Source organism: Ooceraea biroi, chromosome 5 (genome assembly GCF_003672135.1).
Source record: "Ooceraea biroi isolate clonal line C1 chromosome 5, Obir_v5.4, whole genome shotgun sequence".
NCBI lineage: Eukaryota > Metazoa > Arthropoda > Insecta > Hymenoptera > Formicidae > Ooceraea > Ooceraea biroi.
Genome location: NC_039510.1, coordinates 643,169 through 663,403, shown reverse-complemented (window position 1 = coordinate 663,403; position 20,235 = coordinate 643,169). Strand labels below are relative to the sequence as shown.

Here is a 20,235-nt window from a genome sequence, read left to right as displayed (position 1 = left end):
GTAATAAATAATTATTTACTCGCGACAATAAAATCGATAAACCGGACTAAGTGGATTAGTTCGCCGATGTTTATCGTCGCGGTGGATATAAACGTGATGAGTTATTGACTTTCCGAGTTTCAGCAGATACTACATGTAAAAAAAACTTACACGCATCGATAATCAACTTAAACATTCAACTGCAATTTGGAAACAAAAATTGTATTATCGGCTTGCAAATGTTGTAAACATAGCTGAAAGGATTTTCTTTATCCTGTGGAATATATATCAGGAAAATTTTACAAAATTGATACTATTTTCTGTATTTTCAATATCCGGCAAATGATGGGAGATAAACAAAGCGTATATCCGCGTGGCTCTTGAAAATTCTATTTGTACGAGAGGTGTAAATATATTGATGTAACAAATATAGAGTTCAATCAGCACGATTAAATTTTTCCGCAAGTATTTCGAACTTTTCTATAAATACACGCATGCACGTACACAGGCACACGCGTGCAATACACGTGCACGCATATCGAATCATAGTTATCCCCAATCTGTTGGTATATCGAATGTAACGACTGCCATGCGCCACTTTTAACATTTTTTTTACAACTCTCTTTTAAAACTCATGGATAACGATTATTGCACTTTTTTTCGGCTATCCACATGCGCATTGTTAAATCGAAACTCTCGCGGCGAAAAAAAAACGGCTTACGCGACGGCGATCGATTTCACGCCGTTTACTTACAGGGAAACCTTTTTCGTTGTAATGTTGTTTGCCGCGCCGTACGCGGCGTCGACAATTGTTTTCGCCATTCGGTGGGTTCCTACCGAAATGAGAAAAACAGGTTCTTTGTTCGTCTAGGTTTTTGTCGACACGTATTGCAACGAAAAATAGCTAATTTCGCTACAGCCGACTGCGCGCCAAATAATTTACACGTTTCATTACCGCCTGTCGAATGCGTGATGTTTATCCGAATGTAGCTATTTACACGAAAGTCACATACTACAGCGCGTAGATTTATTTTTACTGCACGCTTTGCGTGCTTAATGTCTCGGGCCGAAAATAATTTTCATTCTCTCGTGGTATATTGGCTCCGCGTGTGTTTACGCTGATTGCAGCCGGCAAATGGCAGATACCGATCACGTTTACTTAATTACCAATAATTACGCTAATAATAAGAATTATTTTATAATTCCTAACGTCAAGTCTTTATCATTCCAGCACCACCCTCGGTCCAAGTGGCACTCGGTGGAGTCGTGAGCATTGCACGGGTCTAGAACGAACGTAAGTTTGTAACATAAGTAACATAAGGAATTTATCGAATTGGATCTCGTGTAATCGGATCTACATTGACAAAGAACGCATTCGCAATCGTGTGGCAAAGCAATGCCCGAGAGACAATCACGGCACGAGGCGAGCAATGAAAGTAACGTTGGCATTTATCAATACCGTTCCACGACAGTTAATAGAACTAGAACGAAAAGGAGGAAGAAAGGAAGGATACGAGAGCACCGTCAACGTGTCCCGAGTTTCCTGAAATTGTTGTCCTGTCACGTGCTAACGTCAAAGGACCCCTTTAAACTTTGTCTTTTTATCGAGGACTAGTTTGGTTCTCGTGGGGCACACAGAAAGGAAACGGAATCAAGTAATCGGGATGAGATTCCGGTTGTGCCCGCGAATAAGATACGTGTCGTAAGGCTGAAAGGGAACGGATCTTTTTTCAGACTATCCGACGTGAACCAAAACGTCGATCTCCACATCGGAACATTAAAAATGAAAGGACGAGGAAAACTTTGCTGTCCGCATAAATTAACTTTTGAACGTTAGAAAAATTTAATTAATTAAATTAATTAAATTTTCTCTAAAGTATGTAGTTATAATGAACAAATTCGTCTAACTTTGCCCGTGAAATTCACGTACGCTCGTTAATTATCATAAGCGAACTTCTGAATAATTACGAAGGCTACAATTGTCCGAGAATTACACAATACAAATGTACATGTAATCACTCAAGTTTTATCGCGAATGTCGACGTGATTATCAAGCGGGACGCGATGTTCCCGGTTAATGGTCACATTTGCGGTTTTCAAATACCCGTACGCACACCTTTGGAGCCTCCGATCATAATAATCGTTGCGCCGGGTATACACTTAAGCTGTAGCTCACATGTAACGAGTTTAGCACTGGAAAATGCGTTTTAAGCTCCGTAGCTGGAGAGGATACAAGCGTTTCCCGGGCGCTTGCATAGTTGCATAGTTTCGCTGTCGGATAAGTCTGGTTGCGCGCAGCAGAAACGCGCGCGACCGCCAAAGCAAAAAGACCCTTTGCATACGACGATGGTGGCATCATAACGATATACCATAATCACGTATATGGGGAATCTAATCGGTGACAAAGCGAGAACCTAGCCCGGACGCTGCTTCCAACGTCGACGAAGCGCCCCGACGGTTTCGTGCGACTTGAAGTTAATAACCGGCGGAAGTTCCGCGGACAACGGCGGTACCCGGCCGCGGATTTATAAGATTCGGTCTTATTTGAAAAGTTTATGCAATTTCGTGGCACACCGGCACACCAGGCCCGTAAATATTCGACTCGAAGCTCGCGAGCGAACTTTCCGAATACTGAGCGGCCGAGGTTTATCGACGAGCGCCGGGAAACGGATACCACGTGGAGAGAGATGAGTTAGATATTGGCAAAAACATAACACGATATATATGTATGTATATGAATTACACAGCGGATCGATGCAGCCAGCAATTTCCGTCAAAATCTTGTGGAAACAAACTGATAGCTAATAGCACGAATGCGCTTTATGTGCGTACGCGTCGGTTATTATAGATATTTAATTACTCATGTAAATCATTTTAAATATATTATTCATGATTATAATATGTAATTATAACTATAATAATGGATGTTTTACATATTAAATATTTTTCCAACACAATTATTACTGTAGCTCGACTGCATCGCGCAGTTATCGCAACATATATTGATCGCGGCAGACGGACAGTTTTTATTCCTTTAAAGTCCGTTTTTATGTTTTAGCAATCGTACTGACTCGCGAACATTCTGTTACTAATATCATTGGCAATCGTAAACTAATATATGCGTATATGTATTGGCCGTATCAGGAAATATAATATGATCGCGTCAAGCTGAAAGTACTTTATTCTCTTGTATTTAGAGTTAGATACAAGAAGAATTTATTACACTTTATATTGCGATATGACTGCTGCTAATGCGCTCTTACTACGCTTCTAAATTCTGTATTTAAATAATTAAGTAATGAGCGCATATATTTCGCGCGTTACTTTTCTCATATTGATTTTGCACAGTCAGTTCGATGTCCTTTTTCCTTTTTCCCTGCCGTTGTTCGACGTTTGACTAGTGCCAAAGGCCGTTTTTATTCAAGAAATTTCACTTTTGGTCAAAAACGTGCTCTTTGTAGTCGTTACGATGCCGTCAGAGTTAAGCTCACACTTTGAAAGGAAAAAATTCAGCAGAACGTTGAACGAGATATCCGATAAAGAGAACTGCAAAGCCTTCTTCTCAGAGGAAGGATCTTTTTTTAACGATCTTCGTAACAATCGCGCGCCGGGGATGGGACCAGCAGCGTTTACCCTGAATAAAAGAGAGAGGCGGTCACATTGCCTTCGGTATAGTAATTCTTAATTCATTCAATTTCCGATGCACCTCCCTGCCGCGTGCTTTACCAATGACGGCAAAAATTTGCAGATCAAAGTATGTTCAAACAAAGCTGCCGTCTGGCGCGTTCTTTTTTCTTGGCACAGTTATGTTCTGCAGAGACGGCTACGTGACATACAAGCTTGATCATAACTCACAGATATCAATTGCATTACGCACGTTGTACTTGCACGCACGTATGTTGCGGGATATCTGTAAATTCAGTCGCTTTATGGCAAGAGCTTAGTTGAAGCACCGCTTCTCTCTATGCGGGGAGTGACGCTTTTATATAATTATGAAAGGGCTGAACTCACGAGAATCCTACAGAGCGCGGCTATATATGTACATATATGCAGGTAAGCAAGGATTCTCACCGGGATGCGGAATCTGGATACACAAAGGTACGCCATCGAGCTCGCGAATGCGACAGGTGCATATCGACTTAGCGTCCGTGTAAATATGCACGGCTTTGCTCCCCGTTGCATTATCATGTTGGCATTTATGTAGAAAGTTGCTCGGCTCGGCGCGGGGAATCGGAGATATTATTAGATATCCGTAAGCACTTGTCCGAAATACTTGTACATCGAGTAATGCACTGTTTAACAATGCAAGCGTGAGTTCTTAAGAAATATAAATAACCGTCGTTGAACTGGACCGTGTGTGGAATTTTCAGGGGTAGAGATTTTTCAATTTTGATATTACGTACTTTTATGCGATGCTGGAAAATAACAGGAAGATTTAAAGTTAACTATGAGAGTGTAGCATCTGAAGCGCTCTCGTGAATAAACAAATGAATTTTTGCAGAAGTGTTTCGGGTTATGCAATATGTAATTTCGAATTTACTGGATAAAACCGAGCTTCTTTAAATGGGATGCAACGATTTTTTATTTATTTAATATCTTCGGCATCCCCGCTATCTCTCGAGTTGTTGTCCTTTGGTTTTCAATTGACGATTTGAAAAATGTGTAAATAGGTAAGCACAAAATAAGAATGATTGACAGAATAAACTCAGCAGCACGTGACGCAATACATAATAGATCCGCCGATTCGCGCTTAGAAATGCCATGAGTTTTTATGTAGTGAATCGTCTCTCTTGTGGAAGAGAATAGAAAATTTTTTCGCTTGATTCTACAGTCTCTATATTTTAGTATTTTTAAATTATCTCGGTAGTCGTTATACGGATATATAGGATATATGCATCGGATATGCGCGAACTATACGTACACACAGATATCATATTCCCGACAACGGCGCGGAGATAAAACGGCCAAATGCAATCATTAATTCGTCCGCCACGACTCTTGCAGCCGCTACCCGGCGCTGGATGATGAAGCGGGCTAACGACTCCGTCCTTATTCCCCGCTAATTAACTATTAACGTCTTATCGGGAAAAAGTGACCTCGGTCGAGAGTTCACGCGCTCCGTCCGAGCGCCGAGCTGGCCGAGCTCCGCGTTTATAATTAGAAAGTCGATTACCATGGTGCCCCCGTCGGCGCACGATGACCCGGCGTAATGAAAACAGCACCCCTCGATAATTCACGGAAAACACCGCGCTTATTCGCGCGACGAATCCGCCAACAGCCCTGATTAACTGGATCGGCTCGTTCGATTTTTCGCGCTCGGAAATTCATTATTAAAACGGCCGCAGATCGGAGACTCCGATGAAACGTCGCGTGAAGTCATTGCGCTCGTTACCGCATTGTCACGTTGCTGTAATTCGCCCGGCACGATATTTCTATCGACACGGTCAATATTTATCAACCTGACAAATCGCCCACCACGCTTGATGCACGCAATTTGACACGGTGAGGATCGGAGATCGATCAAACAAATAAAACTACCTGCAGTTAAACACAAGCACAAGCTGGATTGTCCGCACACATTGTTTCGTGTGGGGCTCCCGATTGACTCAAGACTATTCGTATTAATCTACCACGTGTACAAGACGGGTATGCATGTGCCGCAATTAAATCTGCAGACTTGCGCCGATGCAGTTTAATTTATACCTTGTTTCATTAAAAGCATTAGGGATGATAGAGTTTTCGAATTTATTCAAGACAAATCTCGCCCGAGAAAGTGCGCGCGAAATATTCCGGGATCGGTGTACATCGGTGTAAAACGCGCTTGTACAATAATGAGTAGACCGCGGGCTAAAGATTCTTAGTTAGTTAGACAATGTTTCGTAACTGAGTGAAGCCGGAGTTCACAATAATAAGTTTAAACCCACTTTGCGCAACGCGATTACATGAGGGACGAAATTCTCCTCTTCGCTTTACGACTATTTGTATCACGGCCGGGTAATTTAACAAAAAGTTGCTCGTTCTATTTTCGTTATTACGTTTAAGCGTGTCCCTGACAAGAGAGAGAAAAAGAGAGAAAGAGAGAGAAAGAGAGAGAGAGAAAGTGCAGAAAAGAAGACCGCATCTCCGAGAAGTTTCAGTGGAGCGCTGCGCGAGCGTTCTTCTCGTCGCACTCTCGGTCCATGTCCAACCGCGTCGCTTCTAGTGTTATCTCGAAAATAGTACACGTACATATAACACATATAAATCCGTCCACTGTAACTTCTTTGATATCCTCGGAGACGGCGTCGTCGCTGTTCAATAATCCTTGTTTCTGCCGAGGAAAAGTTTTCACGCGACCAGGACCTAACATGAACTGGCACCAGGACGCGCGTGAACTGAACTCCCTCGCGAGCCGCAGATTAAATTGCAGCGTTCTCTTAAGGCACGCAAAGTTCCCGAAAACACGCGGCTATCATTTACGGCGATCCGCGTCCCACTTAAACGGCCGACACCACCGATCAAATAATCAAACCCCCGGCTGCACGATGCCGCGCTCTCTCTCTCTCTCTCTCTCTCTCTCTCTCTCTCTCTCTCTCTCTCTCTCTCTCTCTCTCTCTCTTTCTCTCTCTCTCTTTCTCTCTCTCTCTCTCTCTCTATCTCTATCTCTATCGAGGTTTCTCTCTCAAAAACGCCCCGTATTTACACTCCGCTTCCGGCGTGAGGGTCACATCACGGCGACCGTAAGTTTCATAAGTCACTTGTAAGCGTCGCGATATCCGCCTACTCGTTGTATCCGCCGATCGTTATATCGAAGCATCGACCGTTCCCGCGTGTGTCCTGCGACACCTTATTTTATTCACGAGAATGTAGAACGGGGGGTAGAACAGGGGTGGCAACGAAGATCTGGCTGGATAACCAGCGGCCCCCTGTGTACCGCCTCGCATGATTGATGAAATTTGTGTAGGAGCAACAGGGCATACACTTGCCACTACCCTCCGGGAACGGAGTGCCCTTGATTGATAGGGGGTGTTCGAATTTGTAATTCCACCCTACGGGCAATCGATCGCTCTCTCAGTCTCTTTCTCGCTCTCTGACTCTTCCTGGCTCTCTCGCTCTACATCGACGTTCCATTTTTTGTTGCGCGCGCGTAGCACGCGAAACATCGCCAAGCACGCACAGGTACGCGCAACTTCCGTGATTTCGCATACCGCGATGGAGCGAGGGTGAGAAGCACCTTCCGGCGTGACACGCCGCTGAAGGACGCCAGAGGACTCATCGTTCACCTGGACTAAAAGCCGCCCCCGTCAACACACAGGCTTCTTACTTTGTCTGTACGTAACGTCCTCGCTGGTTAGTTATTTACAAGTCAAATGCGATCGATCGATGCACGGGATGCTAGGGCGATTGGGGGGTAACAGGGTACCGCTGCGTCGTCAAGTCGCATCGGGCCACGATAGTAGGGCGCGGGGGGTGCGAGAGCACGGAGATACGAATTGAAACTCGTCGCATAGGATATCGTATCAAGTATCCTCTTTTACCGTTTTATCCCTACAGTATGAAGCACTCGCAGGTGCGCGCGCGTATATTTCTTCTTTTGCCGAAATATCTCTCGTGGAAGAGAAAACGCTGCCGTACGTCAGAAGCGGCGCAACTCCCGGGTAAACGTGTGCGTTCAAAGGGCACGGTTTCACCATCGGATCCGAGGCCGCGGCGGCAGCAAAAGGAAGGCTGAAGGACGACATGTGTACGGCGGGCTTAAAGGACGACGGTGCTCGGTACATATTTATTCTGACCTCAACGCCGGACCACCGATCGCGCTCAAAAGAACTGCTCTCCGCAACCGCGTGATGATAAAGTCCCGGGAATACGAGCAAGCGCGGCGACCACGACTGCCCTTTGTGGACGGATACTTCAAAAAGTTGGCGCGTCCCGGTCGCCCGCGAAACGTGTACATACACGCGAGAAGTTAGCGATTTCCGTCCGGGACCAGGGGATAAATTCACTCGCCTCTCGGCGATGGATTCTGGCGCGACTAAATCCCATGGATGGCGGTTGGTTCACCGCCACGCCGATAACACCGTTCACGTTGAATCCCTCGGAGCTGGACGTTGTCAATTAATCCAGCATCACACTTCAACGTGATCCTCGGGATCCTCTGTTCTCGCGTGCGGAATTGAATCATATTTAATGTACGGTTTCGCAGATCTTGCTCGCGAGTACGATTAATGGACTTTGATTAACAAAAGTAAAAGAAAGACGGTCTCGAGGGGACCGCGAGCAGAGAGGAGGAAGACAGAGTGACCGGGGGGAAATGGGAAAAATCCCGAGGGGCTCCGACGGCGCCGAACCGCTCGGATGCAGTCGCGGACTTCTCCGATAACACGGAAAGTCGAGTTTACTCTTGTCGTGGCGGCGAGGGCCTCGGGACAACTTTGTGCAGTTGAGTCGCTGAACGCCGTTGTAAGAGGCAACGGTATATTTATACGGCGAGAACGCACGATCGAGCAAACAGAGAAACTTAATGGAGCCTAGTCAAGTTTGATACGATGAATTTTACAGAAAAAGATTAAACGTACGTGACATTTGCATTATCGCGGAGTACTGCGAAATGCAGTCGGATAATTCGCTCGATGCCAGTCACAGGCAATTTTCCTGACGTACATTAACCAAGAGTGTCAAATGGCGTGCCGGGTATTTGTGCGCGGCATATAAATTATTCAAAATTATTAAGCACCGCGTATTATTTGGCAATAATTAATCCCGGCTGCGTGTATGTTATATAATTATTCGATCGTATAATTAAACAATGATCCACGGCCCCGCGTTTGACTATCAATAATATACGCACGTACACATAAAACGCGAAACTAGCTCGTGCGTGAGCGCATTGATAAATATTAAGCCGTATCCTTGGAATATATTAACCACGTTGTTGCGTAATTCTCTCGAGATATATCCTGAGAATATTCACCGGAAGACGGGACTCCGGGGCTGTTTTGTTGAGTGCACGCGACTCAACTAGTAACTGTACGGCTAAGTAAGTTCCGCGTGGAACCCAAAGTCACGTTCTAACGTCATTGGCGCACGTTCCCGCTGTTAACAGGATTCGCGTGCGAGATGGGACCGAGAATGACGGCACGGTGGCTGCTCTGCGCGGCAGCCCTTACGATCGCCCTGTGTCAAGGTCAGGAGGACTGGATGCAATGCTCGTCCGCGTGCAAGTGCAAATGGGTATCCGGCAAGAAGACCGCCGAGTGCATCAAGCAAAACCTCACGCAGGTGCCGGGTAATCTCTCATCCGAGATACAGAACTTCGATTTGACCGGCAATCGCATCAGTCACTTGGTCCACGATGCTTTCATCCGCGTCCATTTGGTGAATCTGCACAAACTGGTGCTGCGCGAGTGCGGCATCGAGTCAATTCACACGGGCGCCTTCAACGGCCTGAAAATCATTATCGAGATCGACCTGTCGGGAAATAACATCCAACGTCTACACCCGGGCACCTTCTACGAGACCCAGAGACTGCGAGTACTGCTGCTTAATCAGAACAAGTTGCGCGTACTGGAGAACGATCTGTTTTTCAATCTCACGTTCCTGCAAAAAGTTGCGTTGTCAGACAATCGACTGGAGAGGATCGAAAACAGAACGTTCCGCAATCTGCCGGCTCTGCACTCGCTCACGTTGGACGGCAATAACTTTAGCACCCTGCAACTGCAGAGTTTCGAGAGCCTGCCCAAACTCGGCAGTCTCGAGCTACAGAATAACCCATGGAATTGCAACTGCCATCTGAAAAAGTTCCGCGATTGGACGATCGAGCGCAAGCTCTACACGAAGCCGACCACCTGCCAGGAACCGCCAAACATGGCCGGCAAGATGTGGGACGAGGTCACCAGCGACGAGTTTGCGTGCAGGCCGAAAATCGTCACCATCGGTCCGGCGTCCAAGGTTGAAATGGGCAAAGGCGACATCACCCTTTCTTGCAAGGCAACGGGAATTCCGCGTCCGCAGGTAACTATCTTCGTTTTGCAAAAATATATTAAATTAATCGTAAACTGATCAGTTTTCGAGTCTTAATTCGAGCCTAATTTTCGAGTCTTGATTTTATTTTGGACAATTTTATTTTCGACAAGATTTAACTTCTACTATCTTCAAGCAAACTCTGTACTGAGATAGTGTTTATTGCCGCTATCTAGTTTAAGAAATGCGGAATATTGCACCATCAAATATAAAAAAATATTGACATTTATAAATTTATGATTTATAAATTGTGTTTCAGTTGTCTTGGGCACATCGGACGCGGATTTTGAGTAACCAGAGCAAACGTCCGAACAGCGACAGGGGTTACATGCTCGCGTCGAGTCACGATTGGTTAAACCTGACCATTCTCGACGCGACGTCGTCCGACAAGGGCGACTACGTCTGCCACGCGAAGAGCCCCGGTGGTGACGCCGAGAGGAACGTCACCCTGGCCATCGTGGGCGACACTCTGAGTGGCAGGGAGAATTTCATCAGTCTGCCGCTCGCCATCGGGCTCGGTGTCACGGCATTGTGCCTGTTCATCGTCACGGTGGTTTTATGCGTGTGCTACTGTCGTCGCCGACGGATCAGGCACGACGAGAAGGGCCTCGAGGCGGCGTCCTTGGAGCACCACGGCCTCGGCGAGCAGGAAAAATCGCTCATCACCACCATCAACCCGGTGGTGAAGCCGCCGAGGCGCTACGAGGCGCCGTCGGTGACGTCCCACGGCACAGAGATGACGGAGCTGAATCGCACCCTGCTGGACAACGACTCGGTCTTTGGTCAGTACACAGCATATATCACTAAACAGTGCGCGGCCAGGTGCTAGCGGGAAACTGCTGACCATTACTAGACACAAACAAGCGATCAACGACGTCGCGAAACGCGTTAACTCTAGGTTGATGGGGTGGTTCCCGCCGCACCGGCAAGTTGCAGCCGATACGAGTCTTCGATGGACCGCGGTCTATAATATCGGTCGTTTTGCTCGGGAACGGTAGTGTTCTATCCCCAGGGATGAAACGACTGCTTGTATATGTCGCTTATATAATGTACAAATAGCGTGTGTGCTTGTATGCGTGCGTGCGTGACCGTAAATCAATTCGTTTCGCGCGGGAGAGTCGTCCGGCGCGGTTGAATCCAGGTGCCATCGATCTTGGGGTAAGAAGGGTGGTCCAACTGAGTGACAGCGTGGAGACTAATGAAGACCCGTTAGGACGCTTATGATACACCGGACGGACCAGTCCTTAATACAGCGCAGTAATGGCGCGAAGGCATTCGTCATCTGCGTTCGACTACTACTGATAGCGTAATTCCCTCAAGGAACGCGATAACATCCTCTGTAGATAAGAACGAAGGCCAGGTTCTAATTTAGCTGTCCGAAATAACGCGGGGTTGTTAATTACGAGTCGCAGTGACATATAATTGCGCAAGTAATGACGATAATAATGCTTGCCGAGACACACGCGAGTCATCGGTGAACTATTTTTCTTTCTTTCGAGAACATATGTACAGACAGGTACGTGCGCGCGCGTGGAAAACGTTATTGAGTTATCGAAAAATACCTTGGTAGAAAGGGAAATCACCCGGACGATAAGATTATCCTTCGAAGCGCTACAGGAAAAAGCGCACGGTGTACGACGCGGATTCGAGCTTTATATGGCATGGTTCAATCGACTTACAAGCGGATATCACAGGAAGCCCACAAAGGGGCACGATGCGTTGCTCCAAGCGTTACGCTCGGTCAGTGACGCTCACGAAATGTGGTTACGTTTTTTTCGGACAAATTGACAAAGCTCACCGCTGGTTACTATCGTATCGCGAACTAATCGGATTAAGGGCGCACTCGTCCGCGCTTGTCGACGGTAACATCGCGTCACGATCACGAAGGTAACGATTCCAGCAACGACGGTTACCTCGCCGCGCGCGTTGCAACATGTCTCTCGCAATCTGTTTTTTTTTCTCTTTCTCTCTTTCCTGGCTTCCTTTCTCGTGACCTCTCTTAGATTTTCTTTTTTAACGTTCGCCCTTCTCTTTTGTTCATGTTCTCGCAGCTGACGGTGTCGGGACCGGTGTCGTCGGCGGGGTAGGCGGCGGCGGCGGCGGCGGCGGCGGCATTGGAGACGAGAGGGAACACGAACGAGCCACGCCGGAACTTGACAGGAGCGGCGGTGGCGGCAGTGGCGGTGGCGGTGGTAGCGGTGGTAGCGGTACATTGCCACGTGGCGGAGCCGGTTACCATCACCGGCAATATCCGCCGGACCTGCTGGCCTTCTCCGGTGGACGCGGTGCATCGCCAACCAGCCAAGCATCGACGGCGCCCGACAGCACGCGTCTACCTAATCAGCATGCGGCAACCTCGATGACACCGACGGCGACGACGGCGGCGATGGCGGCATCGTCGTACGGTTCGCCACCGCCTGGTCAGTATCACCCGGCCGGCTTCAAGACGCTGCCTCATAGCCGCAGCGTCACGCCGTACGGCCTGGGACCATCGTCATCGTCGTCGTCGCCAATGGCGCCGGTATTGCCGCGTCACGGCTACGTAACGATTCCGCGACGACCTCGGGCTCCGAGCTGGAGCAGCGGGCCCCCGACGTCACCCACGGACGTTTTCGAGCCGGTCTACGACAATCTCGGGGTGCGCACCACAGCGGACGGTAGCTCGAAATTGTCGCTAAACAAGAGCCCGGAACCGGTACCGGCAACGTCTATGCGAGGACGACCGTTACCGGGCACACCCGGTGGCTCGCACTATGGCACAATCCAGCGCAGCACACCGAACATCTTGGCCGGCAGCCCGCTGGATCGGGCGGCGCCGGAGGGCGCGGCCGAATGGCCAATCAAGCTCACGGACGAGAACATGGACGGCGGTCACCCGTTGCTGGTCCAGCAGCAGCAGCAGGCCGCCACCGCTAGCAATACCCTTGGTAGGAAGGTGCCACCAAGGCCGCCGCCAAAACCCAAGAAGAAGTCCGCCAATGGACCGACCCTGTACGAGGATGAGGGCGAGGACGGCACGGAAGTATGATACCACGGGCGTCGTCCACGATGAGGACGACTGGTCGTAGTACGCCACGACGGGGCGCGCGCGACCACGCTTACAATAAACCGGTAGTGCCTTTTGAGACGCACGTCTCGCGCGCGGGATTTCTCCGCTTTGTATCGGTAAATCGCGGAATCATCCCTGGAGACTGGAGACGAGAGGAAATCCCGGCAAGTTTCCTCCTCGCCCCTGCTCTTTCAACGAGACGGATTTACGGAAGGATGACGCTGATTGAGATCCGATGGACGACGACGTCATGAGAATTCGACGATCGGACAATCATCACCTCCAGTCCCTTCCTCCTCCTCACCTTTCGGCTCCCGTAAGTCTCTCTCCCTTATCTCATAAGTTATTTATTGAACCAGAGAGAAATCACTGGACCACGGAAAGGATTTTTTTTTATACCGCCCAATCACTCGACAATGTCCCCGTTTTGTACCCTCGACCCCTCCTATCCTGTATTCTTTTTCTTTTCGCTTTGCTTTTTGTCGCATCGGGTCCCTCAGCGCATTTATTTGGCGCTCGCCGTGCGCGGTGAGGTGATAACGTGATAAATGTGAATAAGGTACCGGACATTGTCGCCGGGCTTAGTCGATAGGGCGAAATTCGTTCACGTTCCGCGTGAAATTCACGCGAGACACGAAGCAGCTGCGGAACGCTGAATGCAAATCGTTCCGACGAGGGCGATAATACCAGCGAATTCGTCTTGTATTCGTGCACTGCGCGCAATGGGGAATCGCACGATCGCGTTATGATCGGTACGATTCTCACGTATAATAGATGTAAGTGTCAAGGACCCGGACTCGGGAGAAAGGTAACGTTTTGCACGTGTTACGCTCGTGCAGGAAACGCATCGAGAGAATTTAATACTGTTAAGGATCTACGTAGCTGTTACACGTCGTCCCATCGCGTTTTTCATTTTTAACGTGGTGATTCCGGACATTTTCTGTCGACATTGTAGCAAGACTCGTCGCATTCGCGAACTCGCCGAGCTTATCGCGGATGGTAACGATCTGTGTCTCTTCTCCTTCTATATGCATCGTTGGATCGAACCCAATACCCGTGCAGGTGTCCCATACTCCGTCAGCAACGTTCCTCACTATGAATCATTGCAAAGCATCGCTACGCGGCTACGCCAAGTAAATTGATGAGATTCCGTACACTTTAATCAATCGGAAGAATTATGGTTCAATCATTTTGAGATATCGGAGCGTCGTTAACGCAGCATGGAATGCCGTTACGGTAACGGTGCCAGTTGGTATCGTCGTTAAACGGATAATATCTATCGCAGTAATGTGTATAAATCGGAAAATTGTAGACTTAAGGATCTTCGCGAATGGAACTCGTGAACGTGTGTTATAACTCGTAATAACAATTGACCACGTGTTACCGCGTAGGGATAAAAATGGTGCACGAGTCCAAGGAACCATACGCGAGTGGCGTTCGCGCGTTTGCTTCTGCCGACGCTCACCGTAACGATATTGCGACCTTTGAAATTCAAATATAATCGATCGCCCTCGAAATGACCGAGTTGCCCGAGATACACGGTGCATATTCTGGAAACGCGGCCAATTTAGCGTCGCAGAACCCCCTTTCCGCGCCGCCATCATTGCGCTTGAGTAACGCGAAAAATCACCGGTTTAATGTAGATACTCTTGCGCATCGAGTCAAATTTACTACGGGACTCGAGACTTATTGAACGCGCATTCCAATTAGCAACAATTACAGCCACGTTCGACGATTAACAATTCCAGCAACGCACGTAATTTCTGGAAACTGTGAAAAATCGCGCGGTGGAGAACAGCAGCACGCAGCGCAGGGTTCATCGAAGGGGCTGCGACGTGCACCGAGGCAGAAACGGATTGGGGTGGATATGATTTAGAAAGATGGCGATATCGCAACACGTCGTAAACGTGGAGCGAGGATTGAGCACGCGGCACGAGGGGTACATTCGATCGACGTGACGGTTCCACGGTCCCATCGACGACGATATATCGCCAAGTGGAAACGTCCACGAAAGCGTCCATGTATCATCGGCTAGCGTACGTCGGACTTATGGTGCCGAATGCTTGATAGTCGATAAATCGCTCGACCTTTCTCGACTGGAGAACGCGTGACTCGTCGGGGGCGATTGGCATCGCGCGCGACGATGGCGGCGGCGCGATTTTTCCCCCGTCGAGGTTCTCCAAATACCATCTCGCCAAGAAACTCATTCGAGGGATGCGTTTCTTCTTTCTCCACCCTGCCTGCCTCTTTCAGAATGCGATTGCCGCGATACGAGAGTGTATGTCGCTGCCCTCCAATCTCCTCTTCCTCCATTATCTTCCGCCCTGGTTAATCCCGTCGATTTGCCGTTTCCGCGACACGGAACGCCGAGTCGCAATACATCGTGATAAGAGGTGCTTACGTGCTTACTCGCTCGCGTACAAACTCGAGGAGTCGCGTCAACCGTACCCCGATATTTCACCGGATACGGCGCAGGGATAGGTGGTACGGCGAACGTTCTTTAACTGCGAATTTATCGCCGGTGAGCTAGCTACTTCGCCATGCTTCTTCCTTTTTACCCGGGGCGACGGGGGCAGGGATTAACGTTCTGTCCCTCTGGCTTTAACGGAGATTTCGGACGCGATTGTACGCAACTTGTTGCGATTGCACGACTGCAGTACTCCGCGCCGTTATCGAAGCGCAGCGCCAAGCAGCCGGCAGGAAAGGGGCGGCGGGGTGAGGCGTACAATTTCCGATGAGAGCCACGCAAACCTGATTCACCGCCGAATGGTGCTCGAACGGTGCTCGAAGGGTGCCCTCGTTCAATCTCTGACCCCCCCGGCAACCTCGGATTCGCGACCTGCATCCCTACTCTGCTGAGGCGAGACGCGTCGAGATTCTCCTCCGTGAATGATGGTATCCCAATATACGAAGTACCACCGTGAAGGAGATGAAAAGCAAAATCGCACTTCATCCCGCCGCTCTAAATCTGACGAATCGTCCTCTCTCACGCGGATTATAAGCATGTCGCAATAGTCCTCGGTATTAAATATTTCGATACTTCAATTAATTTCAATTAGATACTTTAACTCGACCGAGATTGAAATCCCCTCGAAATGAATTACCTGATAATAAAATGAATTACTTCGTATCCAGAGCTCTCATTACCCTTCTCACGAAATCTCCCGCTCCTCGCGATATTACACAGATATCTCGGCATTAAATCCGAACTCGGTACGAGTTCAACCCCTTTAACTTACCTGGGTTTATTTTTCTTCACCGAATTACTTCTTACAGTTTGCGTACCATTGGTAACTCGTGCAGTTGGAAATTCGTAGATGTAGCGGCGCGATGCAAGAACCGGGTTCCATCCAAGATTATTCCGCGCAGTATTACGAGCTTCAGCTCGTAGGGGATGGCCGCCCGGGTGAGATATAGCGGGGAAAATAGCGACGTAGTCGCGTCATCCCTAATTTTCGCCGCGTCGCTCTGTGTGCTCGACCAGCGACGTATCCCATGGACTGCAACGCTTATTCAGCGCAACCATTGCGCGAGAAAAATTTTCGGACACGTCACGACGGGGTTTGATCGCGCGACGACCCGCTTTCCTCGCGAACCAGTGCCAACTAACGGCGATCTCTCTTTCTCTCTCCCTTCGCTCTTTTCTTCCGACGTCATGGAACGTAATCTGCGCTTCCTGCGTTTCTTCTCTGCCCTTCTCGCTCATATCGTCGTTCGCGCGAACAAGAGGAGGATCGCGACAAGGGCGCGGCGAAAAGTAATCGAGACCGCGTATCGGGGAACGTCGAACAGTATTTTAAGCGGCCTAGCAGAGTCGCGGCTCGCCCTGCATCGCGACCCCCATGCTGTGCTATGTACATACACTCTCTCTCGACCGCACCCCCTGTTTCCCATTACACTATACTGTTCATATTGTAAATGCCACACATACGATGGAAGGGTCCGCACGGCATGAGGGTCCGGTAGTCGACGGGTGCCACGAGTATATTTTTGTAATTTTGTATTTTGAATTGCGCTCCCCGCCCGCTCGCGCGGACGTCTCACCTGGGACCGTAGGCCCCCCGGATCATCGGCCATACATTGTCTGTCGATATCACGTATCTGCAAACGATCGGTGTTCCTTCGGGGAAGGCAAGGCAGAAGACACCGACGCGTTTCCGTTCCAGCGCTGTGGGAAAGTGCGGCCATCCGATCGGTTAACGTAGCAAACACATGTACTTCCCTCGCACCCCCACGGCCACGCTATGATAATTTATTGATCGTCGCTGAGTGCGTATCGTGAATCGCGATTGCGAACTGTCGTCGCTGCGCTGCACCGATCGATCGCAGCGGATCACACCCGGCCTCGTTTCCGCATTCCGAATGCGACACACATCTTCTGGAAAAGCTCTCCCGCGTCTTAACGAGAAACTCGTAATAACTCGTGATAATCCGGAGAAATAATCGAGTGAGAAATCCTTCTTGATTCTTGCAGCCAAGCACCAAAATTCGAACGGATTCTTCGAGACATTGACTGAGCAATCGAACGTGTTTGTTATTTTCCCGGTAACAGAAAAATTATTGGATATTACATTTCTCATTATTTTCAATTCGTTAAAGATATCCGCGTTTGCTAAGAATTTTTATTAAATCGTTATTCATTTGTACTCTTTTCATTGGTGAGAACATGTTGCCATGACAACGATTAAAGCGTAACTGGAGCATGATTAAAATTGTGACTTTGTACGAACGAGGGAAGAGGGTGCTTCACACTTGACGTTAATCATCGGCCTCGTGACAACGCGATGTATATCGCGAATTCTCGGCGCTCAATTATCTATGCAACTGCCGTGTTGTTTGCGCGATATTTCGAATATCACGCGTGCACACTTCTCGCTTCCAATACCTTTCGATTCGTACGGCTCGTGAAATGGCCTGTGTGTGTGTGTGTATATATATATAGATATATATATATATATACATATGTACGTATGTGCGTAACGATAATTTACATTAAAATAGGGTAATTTACGATTGACACAAGCAAGCTCATTTGCACGACTCCCATTTGTACGCGCTGCAGATGAAGAGTCAGTCCTCAGTTCATCGAAATCAGTAGCAGCGTTATTCCGGTAATTTTATCGTATTCGTACATCGTATTCAACACATCCCAATGTATTCGTATCGTTCATTATCGGCGGTTAAATTAAAGTTATTAATAATTCGATGATTTCAATTATTTGTATGATTTTAATAACTGTCAGCTATTAAAATTATCGAATCATTTTAATCGCTTCGAGAACCCAGATTACATCTCCTATCTTGCACGCATAAACAACCAGCGAAATGGCACATTAACTTCATATGACTTCATATTTTATTTTTTATTTCTCTCTCTTTCTATCTACGAGCGATCAATCGAAAGTACCGTCCAGCAGATCGGTCCAGTTTGTAATTCTTCGAACGATTATTTGTGTGAACCTAATCGTTTTTTAAACATCTTGTTTGAGACGTGCACATTTTGTCGAATTCAATCCTCCTGTAATATACTTGGAACATTTTCAATTTGCACATTTCGCAAGTTACCTTGTATTAAATTATTATAACGAATGCTGTTTTAACGACCAGAAAGACAATTTTAGTTTCAGAGGTTTCAGAGGAGGAAAAGAACAAAGATTTATTTGTCAAAAAAAGAACTTCTACAATTTCAACAATGAGATATTCCCATTAAAAAGTGCACCGTATATAGAGATTTCGAGAACAGATCTTCTATTTTCTATTCCGAGTTTCTCGTATTTTTGTTTATCGACTTTGTGCTATTTTCTAGCATGCGAAAATATTTGATGGGCGATCCAATTAGTCGTCACTATTCAAGACTGATACTTTTAGAATTAGGACAATGTCTTCTGCGGTCTTGCGTTTGACGAATCGCACTAATGCGAAAACACGCAAAGTTCTACATATGCCGTCGCGAGTTTTGCCTAATTTGACTTTGGTGCGCAGCTTGCAACGCTGCTTTCTTTTTTATAATATAATACCTACCAGTCCGTATATTTGTACGATAAATTTACGCGTAAACGCGAACGGCTATGGTCATCGAACATCGAAATGTACAGTGTTCGCCACCTCGCAGGACGACTCGTTGCACAGGATAAGCTCTCGACGTTAGAAGTCAGTCGTCCTGGCAAATTATTGCCTAATTACCATTTCCGGAAACTGCCACATAGGTATACCGAATGGCACTAAGATTCCTCAATGAAAGACGAATACGTAATACGCGTGTACAGTGAAATGAACGTGCGAGATATTGTATGTTGGGGAATGCGAATCGCATATGACAATTTTATCAAATATAACGATTTTGGACCGCAGCGTCTCATGAGAACGGTCGCTCAGGCTGGCTCGAGTTTCTCTAAAAATTATAATCATTGTAAATTATGAATAAAAAAAAAAAAGAGAAAAGAGAAAAAAATAAAATGACAATCGCGTTTCGTTGACGCGATCTCGCGTTTCGCGCTTCGCGCAACGCGAGAGTACCGTGGATGATAAGTCAGTATTGCGAGAGATAAGATTGGGAGAGAGAGATACGTTTCTTCTCTATTGAGATAAGTCAGAACGATGTAATGTAAATGTAAAATGATTTATATTTGCGTGTCATGTTGTAGATAATAATCCTAATCTGAGATGTAACGGTCTCCGCGTTTCTCTGCCAGGTTCTACATGAGTTATTGAGCGCGCCGACGATCCAGGGAAAATTTTTCATGACTGTTAATGAGATATTTGCATTTGTTATTCCTATTAATGTTCTTATTACTTGTACTATTAGTATTGTTATTATTCCTTTACCATTATTTTAGTACTATTTTTTTTAATATAGCTATACGTTTGCGATATCACTATGATTATCATGTTTGCGCTGTTACGTTACACAGTTACTGACATCGCCATTATTGTCGTCATTACTGTAATTATTTATAATATGAAAGAAAAACATCTTGCCTAGTAACGAACGTTTCAATTTTCGATGATTCAGTATAACGTTTCGGCTAGATATGATTTTGTACAATGTATTAACACACTGGGCGCTGTAAATATTATACATATTTTATAAATGAAATATTTAGTGTGATTGTAATATTACAATAATGTACTGAAAGCACCACTCTGTACACTCCACTAAATACATGGGTTAAATTTTAATAAATACTTCCTGACCCCAAATTTGATCC

The 20,235-nt window shown here is 47.2% G+C and overlaps 1 protein-coding gene across 1 annotated transcript in view; it reads left to right on the top strand.

Annotated features, from left to right (window-relative positions):
• Positions 1–20,224, top strand: part of LOC105279311 (amphoterin-induced protein 2) — a 192,692-nt gene extending 172,468 nt beyond the window's left edge. The window contains exons 6-9 of the mRNA XM_026969946.1: positions 1,211–1,273; positions 9,062–9,969; positions 10,238–10,760; positions 12,030–20,224. Of these exons, the coding sequence (XP_026825747.1) occupies positions 9,076–9,969; positions 10,238–10,760; positions 12,030–13,006 (2,394 nt within the window). The 5' untranslated portion in view covers positions 1,211–1,273; positions 9,062–9,075 and the 3' untranslated portion in view covers positions 13,007–20,224. The remainder of the gene's footprint in view (positions 1–1,210; positions 1,274–9,061; positions 9,970–10,237; positions 10,761–12,029) is intronic.
• The last annotated feature ends 11 nt before the right edge of the window (positions 20,225–20,235 follow it).